At 44.5% G+C, this 21,095-nt stretch overlaps 2 protein-coding genes across 2 annotated transcripts in view; one reads left to right on the forward strand and one right to left on the reverse strand.

Annotated features, from left to right (window-relative positions):
* Window positions 1-640: 640 nt before the first annotated feature.
* DFFA (DNA fragmentation factor subunit alpha) lies at window positions 641-8,117 on the reverse strand. The gene is made up of 6 exons (XM_075437443.1): window positions 7,842-8,117; window positions 6,794-6,955; window positions 6,547-6,677; window positions 5,559-5,748; window positions 5,009-5,163; window positions 641-4,301 (listed from the first exon to the last, which is right to left on the reverse strand). The coding sequence occupies exons 1-6, from the start codon at window positions 7,936-7,938 to the stop codon at window positions 4,098-4,100; spliced, it is 939 nt and encodes a 312-aa protein (XP_075293558.1). The 5' UTR covers window positions 7,939-8,117; the 3' UTR covers window positions 641-4,097.
* An 80-nt stretch (window positions 8,118-8,197) lies between these two features.
* PEX14 (peroxisomal biogenesis factor 14) overlaps window positions 8,198-21,095 on the forward strand; it is a 79,695-nt gene continuing 66,797 nt past the window's right edge. The window contains exons 1-2 of the mRNA XM_075437441.1: window positions 8,198-8,256; window positions 15,290-15,337. Coding sequence (XP_075293556.1) covers window positions 8,221-8,256; window positions 15,290-15,337 — 84 coding nt within the window. The 5' untranslated portion in view covers window positions 8,198-8,220. The remainder of the gene's footprint in view (window positions 8,257-15,289; window positions 15,338-21,095) is intronic.

Consider the following 21,095-nt stretch of genomic DNA (forward strand, 5'->3'; position numbering starts at 1 on the left):
GCTTACATGTGCTCCCTTTTATTCTTGCTCTGTATTTCAGCTATTAAGCAGCAGTGGATAGGGAAAAAAAACCCATCCCTTTTGTAGGCTGTAACTGTCCAATATTGATCAAAAAAAATCAAGTGCTGCAGTGTAGAAGAAAATAGGAATGGCATGAATCCCTGTCTCTGGCTTTACATGGGACATTTTACACAATGACACTTAAATACCCTCCCTTTCCCCTATCCCAAACTGTTCCACTTTCAGGGATGAGATATCTTTTGGAAGAATTCTTCTACTGACTGATGTAGGCTAGGTAGGTAAGAAACTAGCAATTCTGTAATCAACAGGAAATCTGTCCTCTTGGCATACCAGTGCTTACGTGACTCAGTTTTCGTATTGGTGTGTGGGGGGTTTTTTTATGCCACTACATATTACTTGCTTTCTAGAAGTTCATCAGAGTTTACCTTAATGTGGCCTGGTCATCAACTCAATCCAGCAGGAGATGCAAAAGGTTTTCTTGGTGCTTTAAGGGAGAAATCATTAATGCAGCGTTGAAGACCAGTAATTGAGGATACTCGTTCATGGCAAATGGCATTCACTCTTACAAGGTGGAATCTCTGTTACAAGGTGGTTTGTCTACTTGAAGGTGTTAATGATAAACTTTTAGAACATCAAAGCCTTGAGTTAATTTTTTACCCTGGAAAAAGTGTAATGGCAGCCACCCTAGGATTTGACACACATTCTGGCTATGTTTTAGACCTTCCATACTGTATTCCTCCCTCTTGAACACCTCTACAAAATCCATCCTCACCAATCGTGGGCAGCTCAGTCACGTGGTTCAAAAGTTAAAGCTTCTTAAATATTACAGGAATCAGGAATAAGATCAAGGAAATGCTAATTTTTGCATAGTTGAAGTGTCTGTGCAGCTCAAATAAGCTTAAGTGAATCAAACATACTTCATGTCTACAAGATGTAGATCTAATTTAAGGTTAAATTAGATTACAGAGCATGTTTTAGGTGGACAGTTTCTCCTGACTTGGATAGGTAAGGTAAGCAAAAAATGATCAAGTATCTTGCTCTTCTCCACTGTTCTGTCTCTAAAGGAGCAACTTCTGCAGGGATCTGGTTATCAGGACATGGCAGTTCTGTTTGATTCGCTTCTTTCATTTATCCTGTTCCTTTCTTCAGTAGGAAATTGATTTCACAGGACTCCTAGGTGTTTAGAAGCATCAAGCATTTTGATGTCGTAGGAGCTGTCTTTCAAGAGGAAGGCCACCTGGATGTTTATTACACAGGCTACCTGATTTTTTCTTTTTTTTTGTCTCTCTGAGGTCATTAAGCCCAACATGTCAGGAAGAAAAATAACATGTCTCCAAGTTTGTTAGCTCTGATGTTGTCTGTCATCCTCAGCTAAAATCCCCTGTTACTGCCTCTCCAAACACACATGGGTATACACTACTGGTATACAGAAGGTGATGGCCAATGGCTACAGGTTGTTTACTGAAAAGCTCTGTGATTATTTGCTGGGGAAATATTAGATCTGGCAGCAGCTCTTTGCTATCCCCAACAGGAAATTCTAGCTATGAACCAGCTTTCAGAATATAATGATCCAAAGATCTATAGTAAATTCTATACAAAAAAAAAAAATCAAGTTAGACCTGTTAGGTTTAAAAATCTCATTAAATGGAGATGTTTTAGCAGTTTTCATCTTTGTTTGATTGCACTACTGAAAGAGATCCATGAAGCAATACATAAACTTCACCACTAAAAAAGGATTTTTTTATAGATATTACAGGATGATATGCAGTAGTTAATTGCTTCTCATTCTCTTAATCTTAGTCAGTAGCTAATTGCTTCTCCTTCTTCACAGAGACTTTTGAAGGATGCTGACTATAATAGAGCTTTAAAGAGAGTTAAGTATTATATACCTGCTTTTTTGCCAATAATAGTCAATATTACTATTAAACTGCCAGCTCAGCTTTAGGATAGAGTAGAGCTGCACTCCCATGAGATTATGAAAATCTGATAGTTTTGTCTTAATTGTCTTGTTCTAACCTAACAAACAGTTTAAATCATACTATGCTAGGTCTAGTTGATAATTTGAATTCTGTAACATAAGAACTGCAGCATGTAGTAATTTACAGGCAACTAAAAGGCTATAACCTTGGTAACAGAAAAGAGGGAAAAGCAGCAATGAAAAGCCTCCATTTGTTTTTTTCCTTAAGGCTACATTGGAAGGACCATCACTGCATTCCTACAGGAATGATCAGCATGGTCTCTGTGATTCTGTCTCAGTGTTTGCCTGGAAGTAGGCGAGTTAAATATTCCTAATACACACAGGATTGAAGTAATTATGCTATCTGCTATTTTAAGTAGATGTAAAAAAGGCACAGGTCAAACCCTTCTTTCCTCTTGCACAACCTGAGGAGTAGAATTTCCATTGCCAAGTTGAGATTGAAAAAAAGCTAAAGTATTGCAGCTTTGAGCAAGACTGAAAAACTGGTTTATAATGGAGAGAGTGGTAGTCACAAGCTGAGACAGAAGCTCACAGAAAAAGCTTGCTGACAGCCCGTCTACTCAATGCACGCAATTTTAACTGGTAGCCAGTGTAATTAGCTTTCAGTGCAATACAGCATGCTTCAAAAATTCTCTGATGCGCAGCCATATATGCTATTTCAGAAAGACCTGAACATAAACAGCTTGTGGCTATTTAAAGCAGTAGGAAACCTTTTTACCTGCCATGGCCAGTAATGTTACAACCCAGAAGTGTATATTGTAAAAAGCAATTACCTGCCCTAGCTAAACAGACTGACCAAAAAGTTGACTGCAAGCTTCCTGCCGAAATCCTGACAGTTCCCATATGGGCAGCTTCTTCTGAAGTTACCTTAAGTATCTTCGCTTACCTGCTCAAAGGCACTAAACTGTTCAGAATATTTGTTAGTTACGCTGGCAGTCGAACGCTGAGTGCACCATAATTCACCTGGAATGTCTACATGCAATGGGTTCATCTGAATGCCTGCTGTGGGAGTACTCATCAGTTGGCATTCTGTAAAATTTAAGGTTATGTTAAATCAGAGGGTTTTGCCTGATACTAGAAAACATTTGTACCTGCTAAAACTTTCTCAGAAGTTTCAGCTCACTTTTCAGATTTTTTTTCATGTACATCTTCTGTTCTCACAAGAGCAGAACAGCAGTGCCAGGTGAGAGTTCTGGTGCAGCGTCACCAGTATGAACATGCATTCTACCTAAATGCTTTGGACAGGTTAAATACAGAGTGTTTCTGTATTTAATTTCTTCTTCCTCTGTCCTTAAGGTAATACTGTACTTAGCAGCACATTCTTTAATCATAGCAGCTGGTGGGAATATCAAAACTAGTCCAACAGTAAGGTTCAAAACGGTTTTAATATTAGAAAAAAAGACTAACAAATTTAAAAATAAGCCAGTTAATACAAAAGAATCATGATACTACACTAATGATTAGCAAAGTAATACGGACAGGCCAAATGCAAATCTTCTGCCCCACAGCCTTACAAAGCAAGTATTTCTACCTTCCAGGTTAGTGCTTATGCTGCAGCAAGAGGCAGGAGTTCTTTTCAGGAAAAGCACAGAAGTTAAAGGACTTGGATTTTACTTTAACTGATTAAATTAGCATGAGAATTCAAGTTCCTAGATCACAGGCTGGAGCTTAAAGCCAGACAGCACCTGACTAACCCCTCTGCCACCTTCATTAACTGTGCCTCAACGTGTCTTCCAGAGGTCTTCCATCCTTTACGTTAAAAATGGAGGGAGGACAAAGTAAGCAAACTGCCTGGGGCTTCAGAAGCTGGATCCATCATTATCAGATGGAAGCTTCTGGCTCTCAACCAGGTATTCAAAGCTGAAGCCTTACATGCTGTGTTTAGCAATACCATTGTTCTAGTATTCTGCAAAAAGTCAAAATCCCTTTGGTTACACATGATTTGAATCATCACAGGAGTTTAAGCCTCAGGACAATGTCCAGATTTTAGTTGTCTACAGCCAGACCACAGTATGACCAGCAAACTATGGCTCCCAGGATCTTTGCTTGTATTGACTCTAATGCCAAAAAAAAAAAAGATGCAAGCAGCACTAGTGTCTTATTTTTTGCGTTTTGAACTAAGCCAGTCTCCCCAGGGTAGCGTTTTCTTGCCCCTTGACGTGCTCCTTAGGGAATGCAAAGTCTGCACTTGTTGTAGACGCTTGGAGAGCTCCTGGTCACAGGCTTGCTGCAGAGCTTCAGCTTTCTGCTTGTCCCATCTCAGAGCCGAGGCCAGGGCTTGTGTGTCTTCTTTCAAGACGAGCTGTAGCAAGACAGATTTCTAACAGTCTTTTCTACTGATACTCCTCCACCACTAATCCCTTGCCCACATTAAGAACAGCAGTAATGCAACACCTGCTCAATACCGGCAGTTCGGTATTGAAGATGTTCCCAGCTTTCATCATCTGTCCTGTGGGCTAGAGTATCTGCAATATTCTAGCAATACTTGGAGCTCGAAGCTATATTCAGATGTTCAAAGGAACAGAAAGCAGTTACTTGGTACAGCAGGGAAAAGCAAAAGGAACAAGTTCATAGCATTAGAAAGAACACACTTTCTAATGGTTAAAGTTTGCCTAGACTTTCCAAACTGGGTTTATTTACACTGTTTTCCAAAACAGGGAGGTTTTCATTTTGGTTTGGGATGTATAAAAGAAATGTAGCTAGATGCATCTGCATACAAAAAAACCTTGCTGGTAAGACAGCTGAAGCACTGTATGACTTGGCAGAGATCAAAACCAAAATTATTTTGTGGCTTTTCAGAGGACAGACTAGAGTACTTGGAATAGTGTCGGCTGGCTACTGCCAAGCAGGGGGTAGTGTTACTGAGGAAGAGAAATACATTACATCTCACCACTTTGAGACTAAGGTATATTTACGTTACAGCCTGCAGAAGCAAGGACAGCTTCCCCTATGACCTCTCTCTCCAGAGGGAGAGATTTGCCAGACTGTGGTTGTATTATTCTCGCCCACCTCTAGATCTTGGCTGTCTAAGCAGAGCTCTGGCGCAGGTTTCTCCTTCAGAGCAGCAAGGATCTGCTCACTCAGCGCTGTTTTGGCTGAGGTGCCTGTACTGCTGGTACCCGTGTCAACCACATCCATCTCGTTTCCTGGTACAGCCTCAGGTTCTGAAAAGTAGCAGAATCATTACAGCCCATGACACACGCAGAACAGGAAAAGTGGCCTGGGCTGCTTTGATGGTTTTCAAATTAATAAAATGTGCATTGTATCTAGGTGCATCCTCTAACTTAAGAAATGCATAGTGTTAAGGATGACTACATGCTTTAAGCTTTCTCCCAATATTCTACTTTTGGGCCATGTGGGAAATGTGACATAGCAGTGGGAGAACTCCTGGTCTCACCCAGTCAGAGAATTCTTACACTACACCAGCTATTACATCCACCACATTAACAGCTGCTAAGCGAGTGACTCACTCCAGTCCTTTACTCTGCCTTATTTATTCCACTCAACTATTTCAGGCATCTCTGAAAAACGCCTTCTCCAGCATCCTAATGCTCCCTACCTGCTACTTTCCTTAAGATACTGTCTTCATGTTTCAAGGCCTCTAGGTAGAGTTCCAGGAGCTGTCTTGACTGGCGTTCTTCTTCTCGTCTGTCCAGCACCTGCTGCAGGGTGTCCTGCAATACTTGGATTTTGGTTTCACTTTGGGCAAGTTCTTCTGCCAGGTCTGCACGTGGTACATCAATAAGCACCTTAAAGCAATGAGAGTGCTCCTGTTACAGGGACTGCCTGAGGAACTCACTCTGTTACGCGGATTACAGCACAAAGAGCAAGCTGCCTGAAGGACAGAGCCTCCACCTTCACGAAACCCAGCGTGTTTCACACGGTTCCTTGTCAGCCTAGGTACAAGAGGCTGTAGTGGCACTCCACCAGCCAGCATTCTTTACCAGAAACCAAAAGGCATCCAGGAAGGTGTGGAACCATGTGCATTTTTAACAGAAATCCCGACAAAGTACCACTTCTTAAGAGTGCATGGGAATACACAAAGGAAAACCAGTAGCACTTGGGAAGCTGCACACTGCAAGAGGATGAGAAGAGGCAGTTGTGACCATGCCTCACTACAGACAAGGGGTTAAACAGTCAGATACTTGAATTAATCAGCTCTGCAAACCGACTGCAGTTCTTCGAACCGCTCTGGAGCAGCCAGCCTTGGCCTGCTGCTCAGCCTTCCCCTCTGACCCGTTACACAGGGGTCTGCTTTTAAGGAAGGAGCCCACCTCAGGTCCCATTTGGCCAAATCTTGACTTTTTGCCCTCCCACTGCCAGGACTGGAAAGACGTGCTGTGGGGGACAATCAGTGATTAACAGCATTCTCAGACACTTCCGACTCTTTCCCCTCAAGGAGAAAATGGACTCGAGCACCACAGCCAAACAGGAGCAGCTGAATTAAGCTTGAGATCTCATTTACTTGTTCTGTTCTCTGCCATCTACCGAGATAAATGGATGATGGGCAGAGCCAAGAACAGCAATTAGAGGTTTCCCCACTGTACCTGGAGGTCTTCTTCAGACATCAAGATGATATTGGACAGGTCATCCTTCAGCTGCCTGGCCAGCTGCCTCCACTTCTCTGCAGCACTGTCCACTTCATCCGCAGACTCTGAGAGCTGGGCTGTTCCACTGTCTGACACAAGAGTCATTGGTTTCATGGGTCATTCCCAATCTACCCGAGACAGCCTAATTTCACTAGGTGTGTTCCAAACACCCCTCCCCTTCCACGCTCCTGCGCCCACAGAGTACCTAAGCTTCTGCTGGACCACTTCTCATTGCTGGCCAGTACCACAAACTTGGTGTTAGGTGGCAGGCACAAGAAGTAATCTTCATCATCCACAATGGTGCCATCTTCTGCCAGTACTAAGGTGATGGGCTCCCTGGCCTCGTCAATAGCCAGAATGCCCCTAGCTGCAGAACAGAAAAAATACTTGATGAAATGGCAAAAGTGACTTACGCGCTGCCTGTTTTATTTTATTAAGGGACAAGGCGCCCTTGGTAATTAGGCTAGAGCCCAGGAGCCATCTCCACACAGCTCTGCGGGTCAGCTCTTTTTTAGCATGTAAGAGTTGCCCCTCCAGAAATCACAGAATCACAGAATGGTCAGGGTTGGAAGGGACCTCTGTGGGTCACCCAGCTCAACCCCCTGCCCAAGCAGGGTCACCCAGAGCAGGCTGCACAGCACCGCGTCCAGGCGGGTCTGGAATAGCTCCAGAGAAGGAGACTCCACAGCCTCCCTGGGCAGCCTGGGCCAGGGCTCCGTCACCCTCAGAGGGAAGAAGTTCTTCCTCACGTTCAGCTGGAACTTCCTCTGCTTCAGTTTGTGCCCATTGCCCCTTGTCCTGTTGCTGGGCACCACTGAACAGAGTCTGGCCCTGTCCTCCTGACACCCACCCTGCAGATATTTACAGGCATTGATAAGGTCCCCTCTCAGCCTTCTCTTCTCCAGGCTGAACAAGCCCAGCTCCCTCAGCCTCTCCTCGTAGGAGAGATGCTCCAGTCCCCTCCTCATCCTCGTAGCCCTCCGCTGGACTCTTTCCAGTAGCTCCTCATCTTTCTTGAACTGGGGAGCCCAGCACTGGAGGCAGCGCTCCAGATGGGGCCTCACCAGGGCAGAGCAGAGGGGAGAACAGCCCTGGCCCTGCTGGCCGCACTCCTCTTAACGCACCCCAGGATCAACGTTCTGGATGCGGAACCAGCCGCGCTCCAGTGACACCGCTCCCCGCCGCCCCTTCCCCCGCAGCCTTCGGACCCCGCCGCCTCCCCGACCGAGGGAGCCGGGCCTCCCCCCCCTCACCTTTGTCGCGCAGCTCCCGCAGGCAGGAGGCGGCCAGCCCGTGCTGCTCCCGCCCGTCCCGCCGCCGCACCACGCACCGCTTCAGCGCCGCCGCCATGGCCGCCCGACTGGTTTTTCCAGGCAGGGAGAACTTTTCCGCCACCCGCGCGCTCTCCCGGCCCGTGCTTTGCTCCCCTCAGGCCTGCCCCGAGCCCGCCCGCCCGCCGGCTCCCGGCCCGGCCGCAGAGGCCGGGAACTCACGCCAGGAGTGGCTTCCTCCGCCGGGGCGCATCCTTGCCCCGGCGCTCGACTCGTCCTGCCTTGCAGCGCCAGCCTGTGGGGCCGCGCGGCGAGGGCGTTCCATCGATTGGGCGGGGATGAATTAGCCGGGCCTGGGAAGATGGCCTCCTCAGAGCAAGCGGAGCAGCCCAGCCAGGTGAGCGGGGCCGGCGCTCTGCCCGCGCGGCTCGGGCCGGGGGCGGCGGGGGACGGACGGGGAGAGCCCAGGCCAGGCCAGGCCAGGCCAGGCCGCCGCGGGGCAGCGGGCGGGGGGAGGGCGCCGCGCCTCGGTGTTTCGTCCCTGGTTCCCCCCCTCCCCGCGGAGAGGGGCACGCGCGCCGGCCCGCTCCGCTCCTCGCGCCCCTCTCCCCCGCGCGCGCGGCCTCGCACCTGTGGTAACGGTCGCCGGCTCGGGCCGCCTCGGCCCCCTCAGGCCCCGCCGCCTCAGCCCCAGCTGCCAGCGGCTCCCTGGGGTGCGCGGGAGCAGCGCGCGGCGGCTGCTGCCCGGGCGGGGCCCTCAGCGCCGGGGAGCGCCGGGCCCCCCCGCTCGGCCGCTCTGCGCGGCCCGGGGGTAGCGGCAGGGCTCCGCGGCGCGGGGGAGGCGGCTGGCGGCCTGCCCTGTGCGGGGCAGCGCTGGTGGGAAGGGCTGTTGGGGCCGGGCCCCAGACGGTGGGCATGTTTGCGTGTTGGGGTCAGTGGCTGCAGCTCCAGAAAGCACTCGAATCGGGGAGCTGGGGGGAATCCACAGCACAGCCAGGGAGGCAGGAGGCGGTTTCTGTGTCAGCCGGGCTTGGGAATGAGGCGGAGCACCAGTTAGACAAAATGTTTCTGCCTTGCAACTGTGAAGGAGAAAGATCCTTGAACCAGGAACGTAAAAGGTTGCAGCAGTGATAGGCGTAGTATAAGCATTGGCAAAAACAGTGAGGAGGGTAAGTGACTGTAGGTTCACTAACTTGAGCGTGTGCTCAAGAAACGTACTAAAACCTTGAGATGCTGCGACCTGAAACAAATGGGAATGGGAGCCAGAGGGGAAAATGGGCGTATGATGTGTTTGGCGTCGGTTTCTTGTCACTTGCACTGGTTTGCTCATGAGCCAGGTTAACTTGTGTCTGGTTGCAAACTGTACCTGCCTCAAATTTGGTGACCTCCTGGTAGCTCTCTCATCTCACCAGTATCGGACAGACTTCTCAGTATGTGATACCAATGGAATTCTGCAGAATCCTTTCGGTGGCCGCAGAGGGCCCTCCGGCAGCCAGCGGGAGATGAACGGTCTGGCTGTTTCAGCAACAGGCAATAAAATAGATCAAAGTCTAACACTGACGCGCTGTTGTGTGCAATCATTCAAATCTGTCCAGATTTGACTAAGTTGCTGTGAACCTCTCTGTTGATCCTTTTTATTTAGGACAGAGGAGGCTGAGTTTGTAGGGGAACATTGTTGAACTAAACTGAAATATAAATACGTTACGTAAAATTCACACTGACTAACCAGCACAAATCTCCTCCTAGGCTGTGGAAGGCCCAGTTACCAAACTCACAGTAGGCTTGCTGGGCAGTTTTGCATCAGCCAGGTGCTTTCATCAGTCGTAGCTGGAGGTGCAGGCATTACAGTCCCTACCTCATGCTTCAGGTGAATCCTTTCAGAATGAGGAAACCCGAAACAACCTGTGACTAATCCATAAGCCCCTTGGGCAACCTACAAGGCAGTTGGCTGTTGGTTTCTCAGAAAGCAAGCTGGTTACTTGGCAAATGTGGTTGCCTGAGAAACATTCAGGTTCTCCTGAGTTTGGGTATAGTATCCTCCCATTGCACTCCTTTTTTTAACATTTATTTAGTGTTGCTTTACCTCAGAAGAAGGCTGGATGTTTGGAAATAGAAAAGTCTTGCTTTTTAATGGGCCTCATAAATGTAGCCAGAGCACCCCTGGGTTTTAAAATGAAGGACAAGAAGAAAGTCACTCTGTCACTGTCTCTGTAGTGAAAAATGGGAACGGTAACTCTTAGCTTATGTGTAACATGGAGTTTTTCAGGCATTGGCTGTAAAGAACATAGTGGAGTTATTGCTGTGCTGCTTTCTAAATCAGGAAGAATTTGAGGTAAGGCAGAATACCCAGGCTGCAAAGTTAACTTTTCACCACAGAGAGGCTATTTGGTGTCAGCTCCTCCAAGGAGGGAGGGTCTTTGAAGCCACTGTGGGTGAACGTGGTCAATTAGCTGCTCCTCTGCTGGATTCTGTCACATAGTATGCAAAAATGCTGGATTCTCAGGCAATTGCAAATCAGTTGGACCCCTTTTGGCTCCTGGCCTGTTGTGACTTCGTTAGTGGCAGAGTTTAAGAGGCAGCTCTGGTGGCCTGCCTTGCTGCAGGTGTGTGAGGTTCAGCTGGAGGGTAGCCACACCAGTATTTACCCCCACCACACACGCACCAGGAGCAGCCCTGCTTGTGTGTTGGCTTTCCTCCTTCCCCCCATCGTGTGCTTAAGTGGCGACAGAAGGGTTGTTCTGTCTGTCCAAGGCTGTCGGTGCCTGCCGATGACCGATATCCCCGTCTTCACCGTCATGTGTGCCTTACACTGGCTGCACATTCCTCATGCTGAGAAATATTCGGTGTGCTCAGATTCTGTTGGCTTGGATGGGATTTGAGAGAATCCTGCAGTTTGGCTGGAAAAAGGGGTGTAACTGAAGGACGTATAGCACAGCAGATGATTTCTTAAGGGGACAATTTTGGAATGAAGCAAAACAATGAAAATATCTTTATTACTCTACCAGAATGTAAATGCCACTCCGCTTATGCAACCCTTGCAGTTTTGACACTGTTATCAATGCGTGTACAAAGTTGTCCCCACTACTTGATAAATATTTAGAGAATTAAAAAAAATATTTACCTTCTACCACTGTTGATGTCTGTTTATTTATGCCAAGCATTCAACATAGGGCTATGAGTAGTAGCACTGTCTTGCTTAACATGTTTGCATTTGGGTCCTAACGTGTTTTCTATTACAAATCTAGTTAGTTTAGATGCTGAAAAGGGAGTGTCAGATATCTTTTGGCTTATTATCTGTTTTTCTTAGTTTAATTTTCTCGTTCTCATGAATTAACATTGCCTCAGGCATTGTGGGGAGGGGGGAGTATTGCAGCTCAAATGAAATCATTTGCATGGAATAATATTCTAAAGGCAATAAAGGTTTCTACTGGAGATTTTAAAATATTTTGATTTGTTTAGAAATTGTGTTCCTTGAGCCTGTAGTAATGACTTTACTGAAAAATAAGCAGAAGAAAAGATCCGATCTCTGTTACTATTCCTTGCAGTAAAAGAAAGGGAAGAGCAGGATGGTGGTATGGCCTGTGAACAGAATAGCCAATTTCCGATTTTTCTTGGCTATCAGTATTTCTTTGATGCTGAATACTTTGGCAGTATGTTTGGTGAGTCGTTGGCTCAGCCAGCCAGCAACCCATTCCTCCAGCATTCCATCTAATCGTAAATCTCAGTAGTGTGAGAGAAATGGAAATTCTTTAGCATTAATTGTCGATTGTGTTGTTGGTTTAGATAAACATGTCTAAATTTTTCCAAGCTGCTTAGTTTGGGACACAAAAGGATACCTAATTATCTGTACAATTACGTGCAGAAGCTGAGAATCCTGGAAGTCAGTCTGTAGCTGGTCTGCGTGAGTCGTGAAAGGCGTGAGATTGTTCAAGGCAGTGGCTGAATTTGAATTGGTACCGAAACGGTAGTGCAGCCGTTGAGGTAGGATAGGCAGGGTGGATTCTGTATGTGGGATTCTTTTGATTGTTTTATAACGCTGGAAGGCTCACTGTGCTAAAAACAGACTACATATAGATTTAGTGTAAGGGACTGAGAAAGGAGAGTTGATAAGGTGAACAGAATGCATTGGTGTTCCAACATTTTTTACACTTTGTGATGTTCTTACATGTGGTTTAGTGGGGAAGCAAGCAGAGTACTGAGGCCCAAATCTTACTAGTTTTCTTTCTAAAGCTTCATTATACCCACTTTGGATTGAGTCTACCATCTAGCTACCATTTTTTCTTTGTGGAAGGAAGTAGTTAAAGCAAATTTAAAATATGTTGAAAGATGCCCGATTTGTTGCTCAAATTTGTTGCTCAAATTCAGAGACTGAATTCCCTAGTTGCACTGTTAGTCAATACATAGGTACATTTTCCTTCCCGCTTGCCTGTAGCTCTTGAGTGTTAAGCCTTTGGGCTCTCTGCCTTAAAATATGCTTTTTATGGTGAAGATAAATGGTCTCTGGACTGTGATGTCCATTGTTTTCATTAAATACAGGCTGCTGAACAGCCATCGTGTGGCAAGGATGGGAATCTTCCCTGACTTGTCTCGGAGCTAACATGTTCTGGAGGGTTACTGTCCGCGACTTTGTAAGACTAGTTCTTTCGCTGTTACACTACGCCTTGTACTTGGAAATCTTGCTGGAAGGAAAATGCAGATCTCATTTAAAGTGTCGGTAGGTTTGGACAATGCAGTCAAAGTACCATAAGTTATCTAGCTCAGCATGTGTATGTCATCAGGTTATGTACAAGCACACGTCAGAATTTTTGAGTATTTGTCTTCAGGATCAAGACTCTTACTTGTCAATATAAAACATGTTTTCTCAGAGTAACTTAGGCTTCCTTTCAAATCATTCTTTGGGCAGTTTCCCAGGTTGGCCAAATTTTGTGTGCATGACAGCCCATAAACGCTAGTGCAGCACCTTAGGGCAGAACATAACAAGCCCCAGTACTTTGGATGCTCTGGGGATCTGCTGAGGTTGTGAATTCTGTGGTGGTTTGCTTCTTTCTTTGTGCCTTTGTGCCTGTACTGTTTGCACCATATATCTGTAGTTTTTCTCTTTGCAAAGTCAGTGTAGGTAGTTAAAATGCTTTTAATTTTCCCTGAAACACGCTACAGAAGAGCAAAATACATATATTCTTAGAAAACTCAACATTAAACGCAAGTGGCTTGATGGGACAATTCCATGGAAATAATAGTTAACAGCTATAGATACTTTTTTGAAGTATTCAGCAGGAATTTGATCTGTTGGTCTTCATCTGCCTCTTCTGAGCAGTTCTGACCCTGCGCTAACTGACTTTGATGAGAATCTTTTGTTTGACTTCAGTGTGCTATGAATCAGGGCCCAATATTTTAGAGTATTACCCATAGTAAGATACCTGTGTTAGTCCTGGGATTTGACTGAAGAAATAAAATAGAGCATATGCACCAAATAAGTGTATCCACAACCTAAACAAGTTCAGTTAACTTATTAATAAATCATGCAAACCATTCTTGTGTTGATTTTCACATTTTCCATATTTTTGGAGGAGTGGATGGATCTTGAGACTGTTCATTATTTTTCTTTCGTCCAACTGTAAAAGACTGGAAAGCAGGTACACTATGCATAGAAGAATGGGAAGCCAGTGACAAGGTTGAAGACAGAATTGCCCTTTTCTTGGTATTGCATAGCATTGTATCCACTGCAGACAGACCAGGCAGTGCGACTTCCAGTACGGTGTTGAAGCTGATACTTGCGGTGGTTATGTCAAGTGAATTCTTAGTGGCTGAAAATTTTGCACATATATAGCGAAGTAGTGAAAATGATGATGACCGCACAAGAAGAGACTAAGGGCCTCTCTAGAGAATCACTGCCTAGCTGTGAGATCTGGCTGGGCTCTGGTGATGGTGCTTATGTCTGGAACCGGCAGAGCTGTGGTATATTTGAGTTTCTGGCACCCTCTTGTGGTAAATACTTATTTTGATCTATATTTTTTGCTTACTTTGTGGATAGAAAAAAAAATCTTGAGATACTTTGTAGTATATTGTGTAAAAGTAATGAATAGAATTGGAGGACAAAAAGTCACTGAAGGACCTTTATGAAAGTTTTATCTTTCCCTAAACTCAGTGAATAGGATTGCTTTTCTCTGAGCCTCAAAACTTGTCTTCATTACTAATAAAACTGCATTATTTTACTGTTGAGGTAGCCAGTATGTGTCACCTCTCCAAACATAAAAAAAACCACAGTGAAGGCAGTGTGGTTTAGACCATCTTAACATCACGTGAATCCCATTTGACAGTAGATGGTTGACAACATAATTTTATTTTGTGGTAAAACTTGGGTGTCTCTGCCTTGGAAGAGCTGAAATATGCTAGTTACACAGAGACCAAACTAGGTTTTTTTGGCAGTGAAGAAAAGCCCGGAGAGTAATTCTGTAAAACATGGGACTATACTAAAATGTTGTGCCTGTTCTTGACGAGTGAGTGAATATGAGCAAAACTGCAGGTGAGCCTGGAGGGTGGAAGCTCCTGAATTTGAAGTCTAGTCCAGTCTTTGGATTGCTGGTCTGCTTTAATCAAATAGTTTTGCTTTCCTCCTGTGTGCCACCCTTTCCTAGTGTGCAAGGTAAGGTGTTCAGCATCTGCCCTAAAACTGTATCTCTTGTGTGGGAAACAAGGATGGCACTGGTATTGCTGACATAGTGTGAGGTTTAGTTAAATCATAGTGTTTTGAAATCTTGAGAAGAATAGTGCAGGAAACAAAGGGTGCGTTACTGGATCATGGAAATGGGAGAAGCTCGATGTCAAGTTAAGTTTAGTCCTTCTAGAGCGGAGAAAGTGAACCATGGAATCGGAGGGAGGTACTTTTGCATCCACTTCAACTGTACTTTGGGCTTCTGCGGCATTTTTTTCCTTTTAGTATCACACAGTTCTTTGTGGACGTCAAGTACGTTGTCAGGTTTCTTAGAGACAGGCAAGTTCTTATCTTCATTTCGTCTATGAGGAAAATGTCCTGTCTTACACCGTGCAGTGGGACACGTGTTGCAGCCAGGAGTTTAACGGGAGTCGTCCCAGTTTCATGCTGTGTTTGTTCACTGCACCATGTATTTCAGAATTCGAGTTAGGGTGAACGTTTCTTTCATGACATCTCTCAGTAGTCTCTCTGGCTCCCTGAAACAAGTTCTTCAGATTTGTGTGAATTTTGTTCTTTTCAATGGGGACTGCCGGAACAATTTTTTTTTCGTGTGATTGTGACCTTTTTGTCTTCAGTCTGTCACAGAACCGCTGCTGACAGTAGAAACAAGTGTATCTGCCGAGATCCTGCTCCTGGGAAGAGCGGTCTTGACAGACTGGTATTTCTAACTGTGTCCTTCAGGTGGCAATGTAACCTCGCTTTTCTTTTTGCTTTACAGGCTGGCTCCTGCCCTGCGACGGAAAATGCAGCATCTCGGGAACCACTGGTGAGTTCTTCAAGAAACAGCATAGAATTTCAGGTTGATAATATAGTATACATGAGTTGTTCTCTTTGCTGCATCATTTTGCATCCGTTGTTTTGCTTTTCTGAGGAGCTGGTGCTTTGTGAAAAAGGTGTAATCTGCCTTATGTTGCCCTGCTGTTGACCTCTGAATTCTGACCTGTATCTATAACCTCCTGCCTTTCTGGGGTTAGAGATGGGTCACCTAGGCCACTGAGTTGTCCTTGGGCACAGACTGCGTGTCCTAAGTGTGTGCAGTGTACGCTCTTGATCAGTGCTTGTGTAGTAAAGAGTCTGAAGAAAGACCTGTGCAGCAAAATTTGGACGCAGATTCTTAGTGCTATTGTCTAATAAAAAAAACCCTTTGCTGCTCAGAGACCACATTCAAGCTGTCTTTATTTTCAGTTGCACTCAGAGTGAGCTTAGAAGTGTCTGGCAGCTGGCAGTGCGTGTGATCCAATGTTTTCACTCCAGAACCATTTTGGAAAGAGCTCTGGGATTTTTTGTGTGTGAGGATAACTAAGAGAACCCTGTTTTGTTTTCATTTTTATGGTGGCGCAGAGTGGGAAGTGAGCCGCCACTCTCTGGAGCTGCAGTATATATATTGTTTTACAACCTTCTTTTTCTTTTTTTTTGCTTCCTCTTCGGGCATCTATAACTCAGTCAAAACCTTGCCAAAATTCTTAGCCCATGTTATTGTCCTAAACATATAAATCTCTAGTTGAGTTTCTTCCCTGGCTTTCATTTGGTGATCATAGTGAGTACAAGCTGTTTGCAGTGAGCAGACTCAAATACTTTCCATAATGGTGTAGCACTGGCCACATCAAACTATTTTTACCTTGTAACTCTTATCTGGAGAACGCAGGAGATGATTTTTAAAGGAGGGAGATGTCAGTAAAGACTGCGAACTGGGAAGGGTCAGTAAAGTGCATCGAATGAAAGGGCCTGTTCATGAATTCTGTTAAGCTCTGCAGTGAAAATCTCTCTAGTCTAGTAACACCGTGCCATCTGTAGTTGCATAGACATCTGTGTGTGAGATTACCTGAAGTTGTCGTGCTTTGTGATGGATTTGGTGGTTTATTTTTTTGGGGGGTTGGCTTCTTCCTCCACCCTTACGAAAGGTCATAGCAGGCAGCAGATCATTGCATCCTGTGCTGGTCAACAGTTTGTTCTCTTTCTCGAGGCAGAGTCTAACATTACATTTGATTTAATTAATTTCTTACTGTATGTGCAACTGAAAAATTGCTGAGAGGAAGCACATAGCAGTTGTGTATCTTTCTGAATAGAGGTATGTTCCTACCACATAAAAATATTTATAAATTTAAAGAACTCCAGCATAAACTTCACTCTCATAATGCTGAGTCTTGCATGTGAGCTAATTAGAGCCATTTGAAAGGTGGAGGTTTTCTCCTTGTTTTTTCATTAATTGTTTTTTTTTATGTTAAACTCTCACAGACTCTGTCACGTTTGCTTAGGAGTCATTATTGCTTCCAGCTGAGTGTCTGCAGAAGCCTTATTAAATGAGCAGTTCAGTTCTGTGAGCCAGATGACCTAACTTCCACCACACTGCTGTGGCTTCTCTGTAGCCAGGATCATGCACGCTGCCTTCTAACACATGCAGTAGATCTCGGTCCATAAAGCAGACTTGTAGGCACATGGCGCCATGTCATGAAAATGTTTGTGGAAACACCAGAACAAACTATGGCATGAATCCAACAAATGGCTCTGAATGGGAAAGCCATGTGCTTAGGCGTATCATTGCTGACTTCAAATCTGGTGTTAAGCAGTTGAAGAAGACTTAGAGAATCCAGAGGAGGGAGAAAAGTCTCATGACCAAATTCTGCTCTGTACTCCCTCACCTTTTTTGACGTAATTGGTGACGGACAGTACTCAGTGCTTCATAGGACTGAGACCTGTTTGGAACATACCAGTGGTGCTTATGCACAAGTATGAGAAAACAAGAGAGTTAAAACATCCTGCATTGTATCAGCAGATGTCATTATAGGCTCAAACTGGTTTTGTTTTGTATTTGTCATTCTAACGGGCGCTGTATCCTGCAAGGTGCTAAATACCTTCTGTGTGCTCAGTGGCACTGTCTTCTGTACTCTGTACCCACACAGCCTGCCGCTTTCAACAGGAACACAGGAGAAAAAATCGTTTCTTGTTGTTTGCAAGAGGACTTCAGCATTCTGCAATATCTTGTAGCAGGTGCAGTCCGACATCGTATCATGTCCTGAATTTTGGGTCCTCAGAACATACCTTGCTAAGGTTTATGGCTTCACTGAGGCCTTCAGAATGGAGTCCTACAAACTCATGTCACACTCCTAACTGCTCTTTCTTCAACCCACTTTTGGTGTCTTGAACTACCAAACTGTAGATAAGGGACTCCGCGTCCATGCCATTAATCCCTTGAGTTATCCAGTGTCCTTACAATAAACTGTCCCAACTGAAAAATACTCCCTAATAAGAGGTCATTGTGTTATAGTTCTGGCAGTGGAGAATGAGTTGGAGGGGGATGGGAAAAGCTATAATTTTTGCAGCAGAGAGCGGACACTCATTTCCCTAGCTGTCGGTCTTGGCCCATTAAAATTTGCCGTGTAGCTCCATAGTGGGAAGTGTAACCTTGTGTTAGCAGAGTGTCAGCATCTCGCTCTGCTGCTGTTTACAGCCACGTTTGTCATCGTCAGTGTGGGATCAGCTTCTCCTTGAGTCCAGCTTATCAGTGAACACTGCTGCATCCCTTTCTGCTTGTATGTGCAGCCACCTCTGATAATCCTCTGAACACTTGTGGAATTGGAATAGGTTTGTCTTTTTGCAATGACTCAAAGTTCTGGGACGTGCAAAAGATGTAACTACATAGGACAGAACCCCTTTCTGTGAGGTTAAAGAGTTAGAAAATCCTCTTTTCTTTTTGAATCATTGTTTCTTTGGTCTATTTTCTCTCTTCAGTGTCATTATGTTGTCTTTTCTGCTGCTCTTTTTAGCTTGTCTCTCTCTAGCAGCATTGTGTAGCTTTTTAACCATTCTGTGCTGCTTTTGAGATGTTTTTAAGAGCTTGAATATGTTTGCTGGCCTTTTCTTTCTGCCAAATCTGCTGAAGTCTAAATTACAACTATGAAGGTTATACATATGATTGCCCCTAACACGAGCCTGGGTTGTAAGAAAAACCTAAGGAAGCAGAGCTTGTAAGTGACACCTTTCTACATGCTGCTTGCTTGTTGTTTTGGGTTGTTTTCCCTGTCACAAAACATACTCATTCCCTTGCTAGTGCCTGCTATCTGGAAGAAGTACTAGTTGTAAATATAAAAGTACTGGTTGTAGATGTAAAACACTCTTGGTTTCTCAGTAAGTTGAAGAATCCCTGCATCATGGTATGAGAAGCAGAGTATTTTCTTTTGCAGGATTATTTAACTTTCCTTCTTTTGTTTCTTTCTGTTTCTTTCTGCAGATGATAGCAGTTAGCTCTGAAATATGGATTTTATTCCCTTTTTTACAGGCTGCTGAAAGGTACAAGGTAACAGGAGTTACTGCTGCCTCTGTAGCCATTAGTGTAGAGTTTGTTGGTATGTGCTGGAGCCCTCGTGGCTTTTCCCCACCCTTTGTTAAACTGATTTTCAGATTTTTTAAGGGTCATGATAATGGCCAGAATACTTTTAACTACCCTTTTTGTGCAAACATCATAGTGTACACTGCAGACAATAATTGTCATGTTTAGGGAGTATGTCTGTGTTATCTCCATTTTCTAGAAAAGCTAATTGAGACACACAGGTTAACTGTTTAGCCAGGTTCACCTGGCAAGTTGGTGGCATAGATGTGAGACCTAGTCTGTTGGCCTGGCAAATGAGGTAATTTCTATTTCAGGGGCTTCGTTCTGCCCCTTTTATATCTTTGGAAAAGTCTCTAGCCTTGCATGTGTAATACGTTTTTTAAAAGTGATTGTAGTATACTGCTACTTCTTTAGTTTGTCTTTTTTCTGGTTTTGACTACTTTTCTGGTGATTGAGGAATAATGAAAACGAATGGAGAGCTGCAAAGAGTCTTGACATTTCTGTACCCATTGTGTATCCACAGGCACAAAGTCACATCCGTCTGTATGTCCATGCTGAACACATTCAGTGTTTGTATCTATCTTTGCTTTCCTGAACTGTGAGTTGAATTCTCAGATTGAAGCCATGATACTGGGGTTTGGTTGTGGGCATATTTAGTTCCTCATCGTTTTTTGTGTTGAGTTGCTAGGTTTCCTTGGAAGTAAACCAGTAAAATTTGTGATATGTGTTTATAATGCATAAAATTTTTGAAACTGAAACTGAACAGTTAGTTACCCTTTTCGCAGCTGCCTGGATTTGGGTGCTTAGAATTCAGTGACAGACGATAGATTGGATCCTCTCTGTTTCATTGCCTCCTTTTAAGCCTTATGTGTTCTATTAAGCTTCCTCTTACGTAGGCTATAGTTAAAGAGAATTTAATTTAGATTTCTGAGGAAGGAGCTTTCCAATCGAGATTTTGAGTTTGACTACTTTTAGCTCTAACTGGTGTAATTAGAAGTTGACAGAGCCTAACACTAATGGTACTGTTGTCTTTAACTATGTGAAGAAAACCATGAGTGGGAATGAGGAAAGGTTACAGAACTGTGCTACGAGATTTGAGAGACCTTGTTGGAGCTGATGTTAGTTAAGAGGACTCAGATCCACTTTTTATGAACAAATCTTTGGACACACTGAGGATCTATGTCTCTTTGCAGATGCTCTTTCTGCCTGATGAAAACCTACAGAAATTGAAGTACATGGGAATTTTTTTAAGTTCTCCTTTGCCTGAAATTGTTGTTTGAAATAAGAAAGGCATTTTCACTGAAAAACTTGCGCTTTGTTTTCTGGAACACATTCTAATGCAAGGATTACTGTGTGGTATCCTTATCCTTTCTTTTAAAGTTCAAAGATCCTAGTCTAGATTTGTAGAATATGATTTTTTTTTTTTTTTTTTTTCCAGAAAGACTTTTGTTTCCAGGAATTATGTGAGAGACTGGAGTGTGCTGGAGGGACACTCCCCATCACACTTTTGCTTTCCATTTTCCCACCTTTTGTTGTTTAAGACAAGATTTATACCTCTTTACTGTACAAATATTCTGTCTGCCACAATGGGTTTGTTTGGAGCAGTGGCCTGCGCTGAATGCTTCTCTAAAAGTAAATCTATCCAGAGGGGATTTTGAGACAGCCAGAGTTAGTAGGCAACTAACTTACAGCCCCCAGCGAAACATTAGTCAGGATAATTTACCACTGTCAGCAGGGGTGAGAGGAGACCATCAGCCCTGCGACCTCCCGTCCGGGCAGTAACCCTGTGGTGTGATAATGCTTCTGCACGTTTGAGGAGGTCCTGAAGGTGTTGCCGTGGATTCCCAGTGCTGGACAATAATTCCATCAGGCTGAGGAGGGCAATTGCTGTGCCGATGTCGGTTTTGCTGGTCCTGGAACAGGGAGCCAGAGGTGCGTGACTGCCTCACACAATATCCTTTGGTTTGCTGCAAAGATAATTCTATGATTTACTAAGCAGACCTCTCTTGTGTTTGACCCTCCGATAAGTTTGAGATTATTTGCATGTTTTTGTCTCTTCTGTGCATTCATTGACTTCTTCTGTTGTTCATCCAAAGTGTACTCTCTTAATCTGTCAATTCCTTTTACTCTGTTGATTTAGACAAGTAAACAGATGCAAATTTACTTACTGAGCGTAGTTAAAGGAACGCTGTCACGT

Source organism: Opisthocomus hoazin, chromosome 16, assembly GCF_030867145.1.
Source record: "Opisthocomus hoazin isolate bOpiHoa1 chromosome 16, bOpiHoa1.hap1, whole genome shotgun sequence".
In the NCBI taxonomy this organism is placed as follows: Eukaryota; Metazoa; Chordata; class Aves; order Opisthocomiformes; family Opisthocomidae; genus Opisthocomus; species Opisthocomus hoazin.

What these genes read in the sequence shown, in the direction of transcription:
- DFFA (XM_075437443.1), bottom strand. Translation starts at nt 7,938, where the DNA reads ATGGCGGCGGCGCTGAAGCGGTGCGTGGTGCGGCGGCGGGACGGGCGG. An exon ending in GCGGGAGCTGCGCGACAAAG is followed by an intron (nt 6,956 to 7,841) that starts GTGAGGGGGGGG and finishes TCTGTTCTGCAG; the next exon opens with CTAGGGGCATTCTGGCTATT. An exon ending in GTGGTCCAGCAGAAGCTTAG is followed by an intron (nt 6,678 to 6,793) that starts GTACTCTGTGGG and finishes CTCTTGTGTCAG; the next exon opens with ACAGTGGAACAGCCCAGCTC.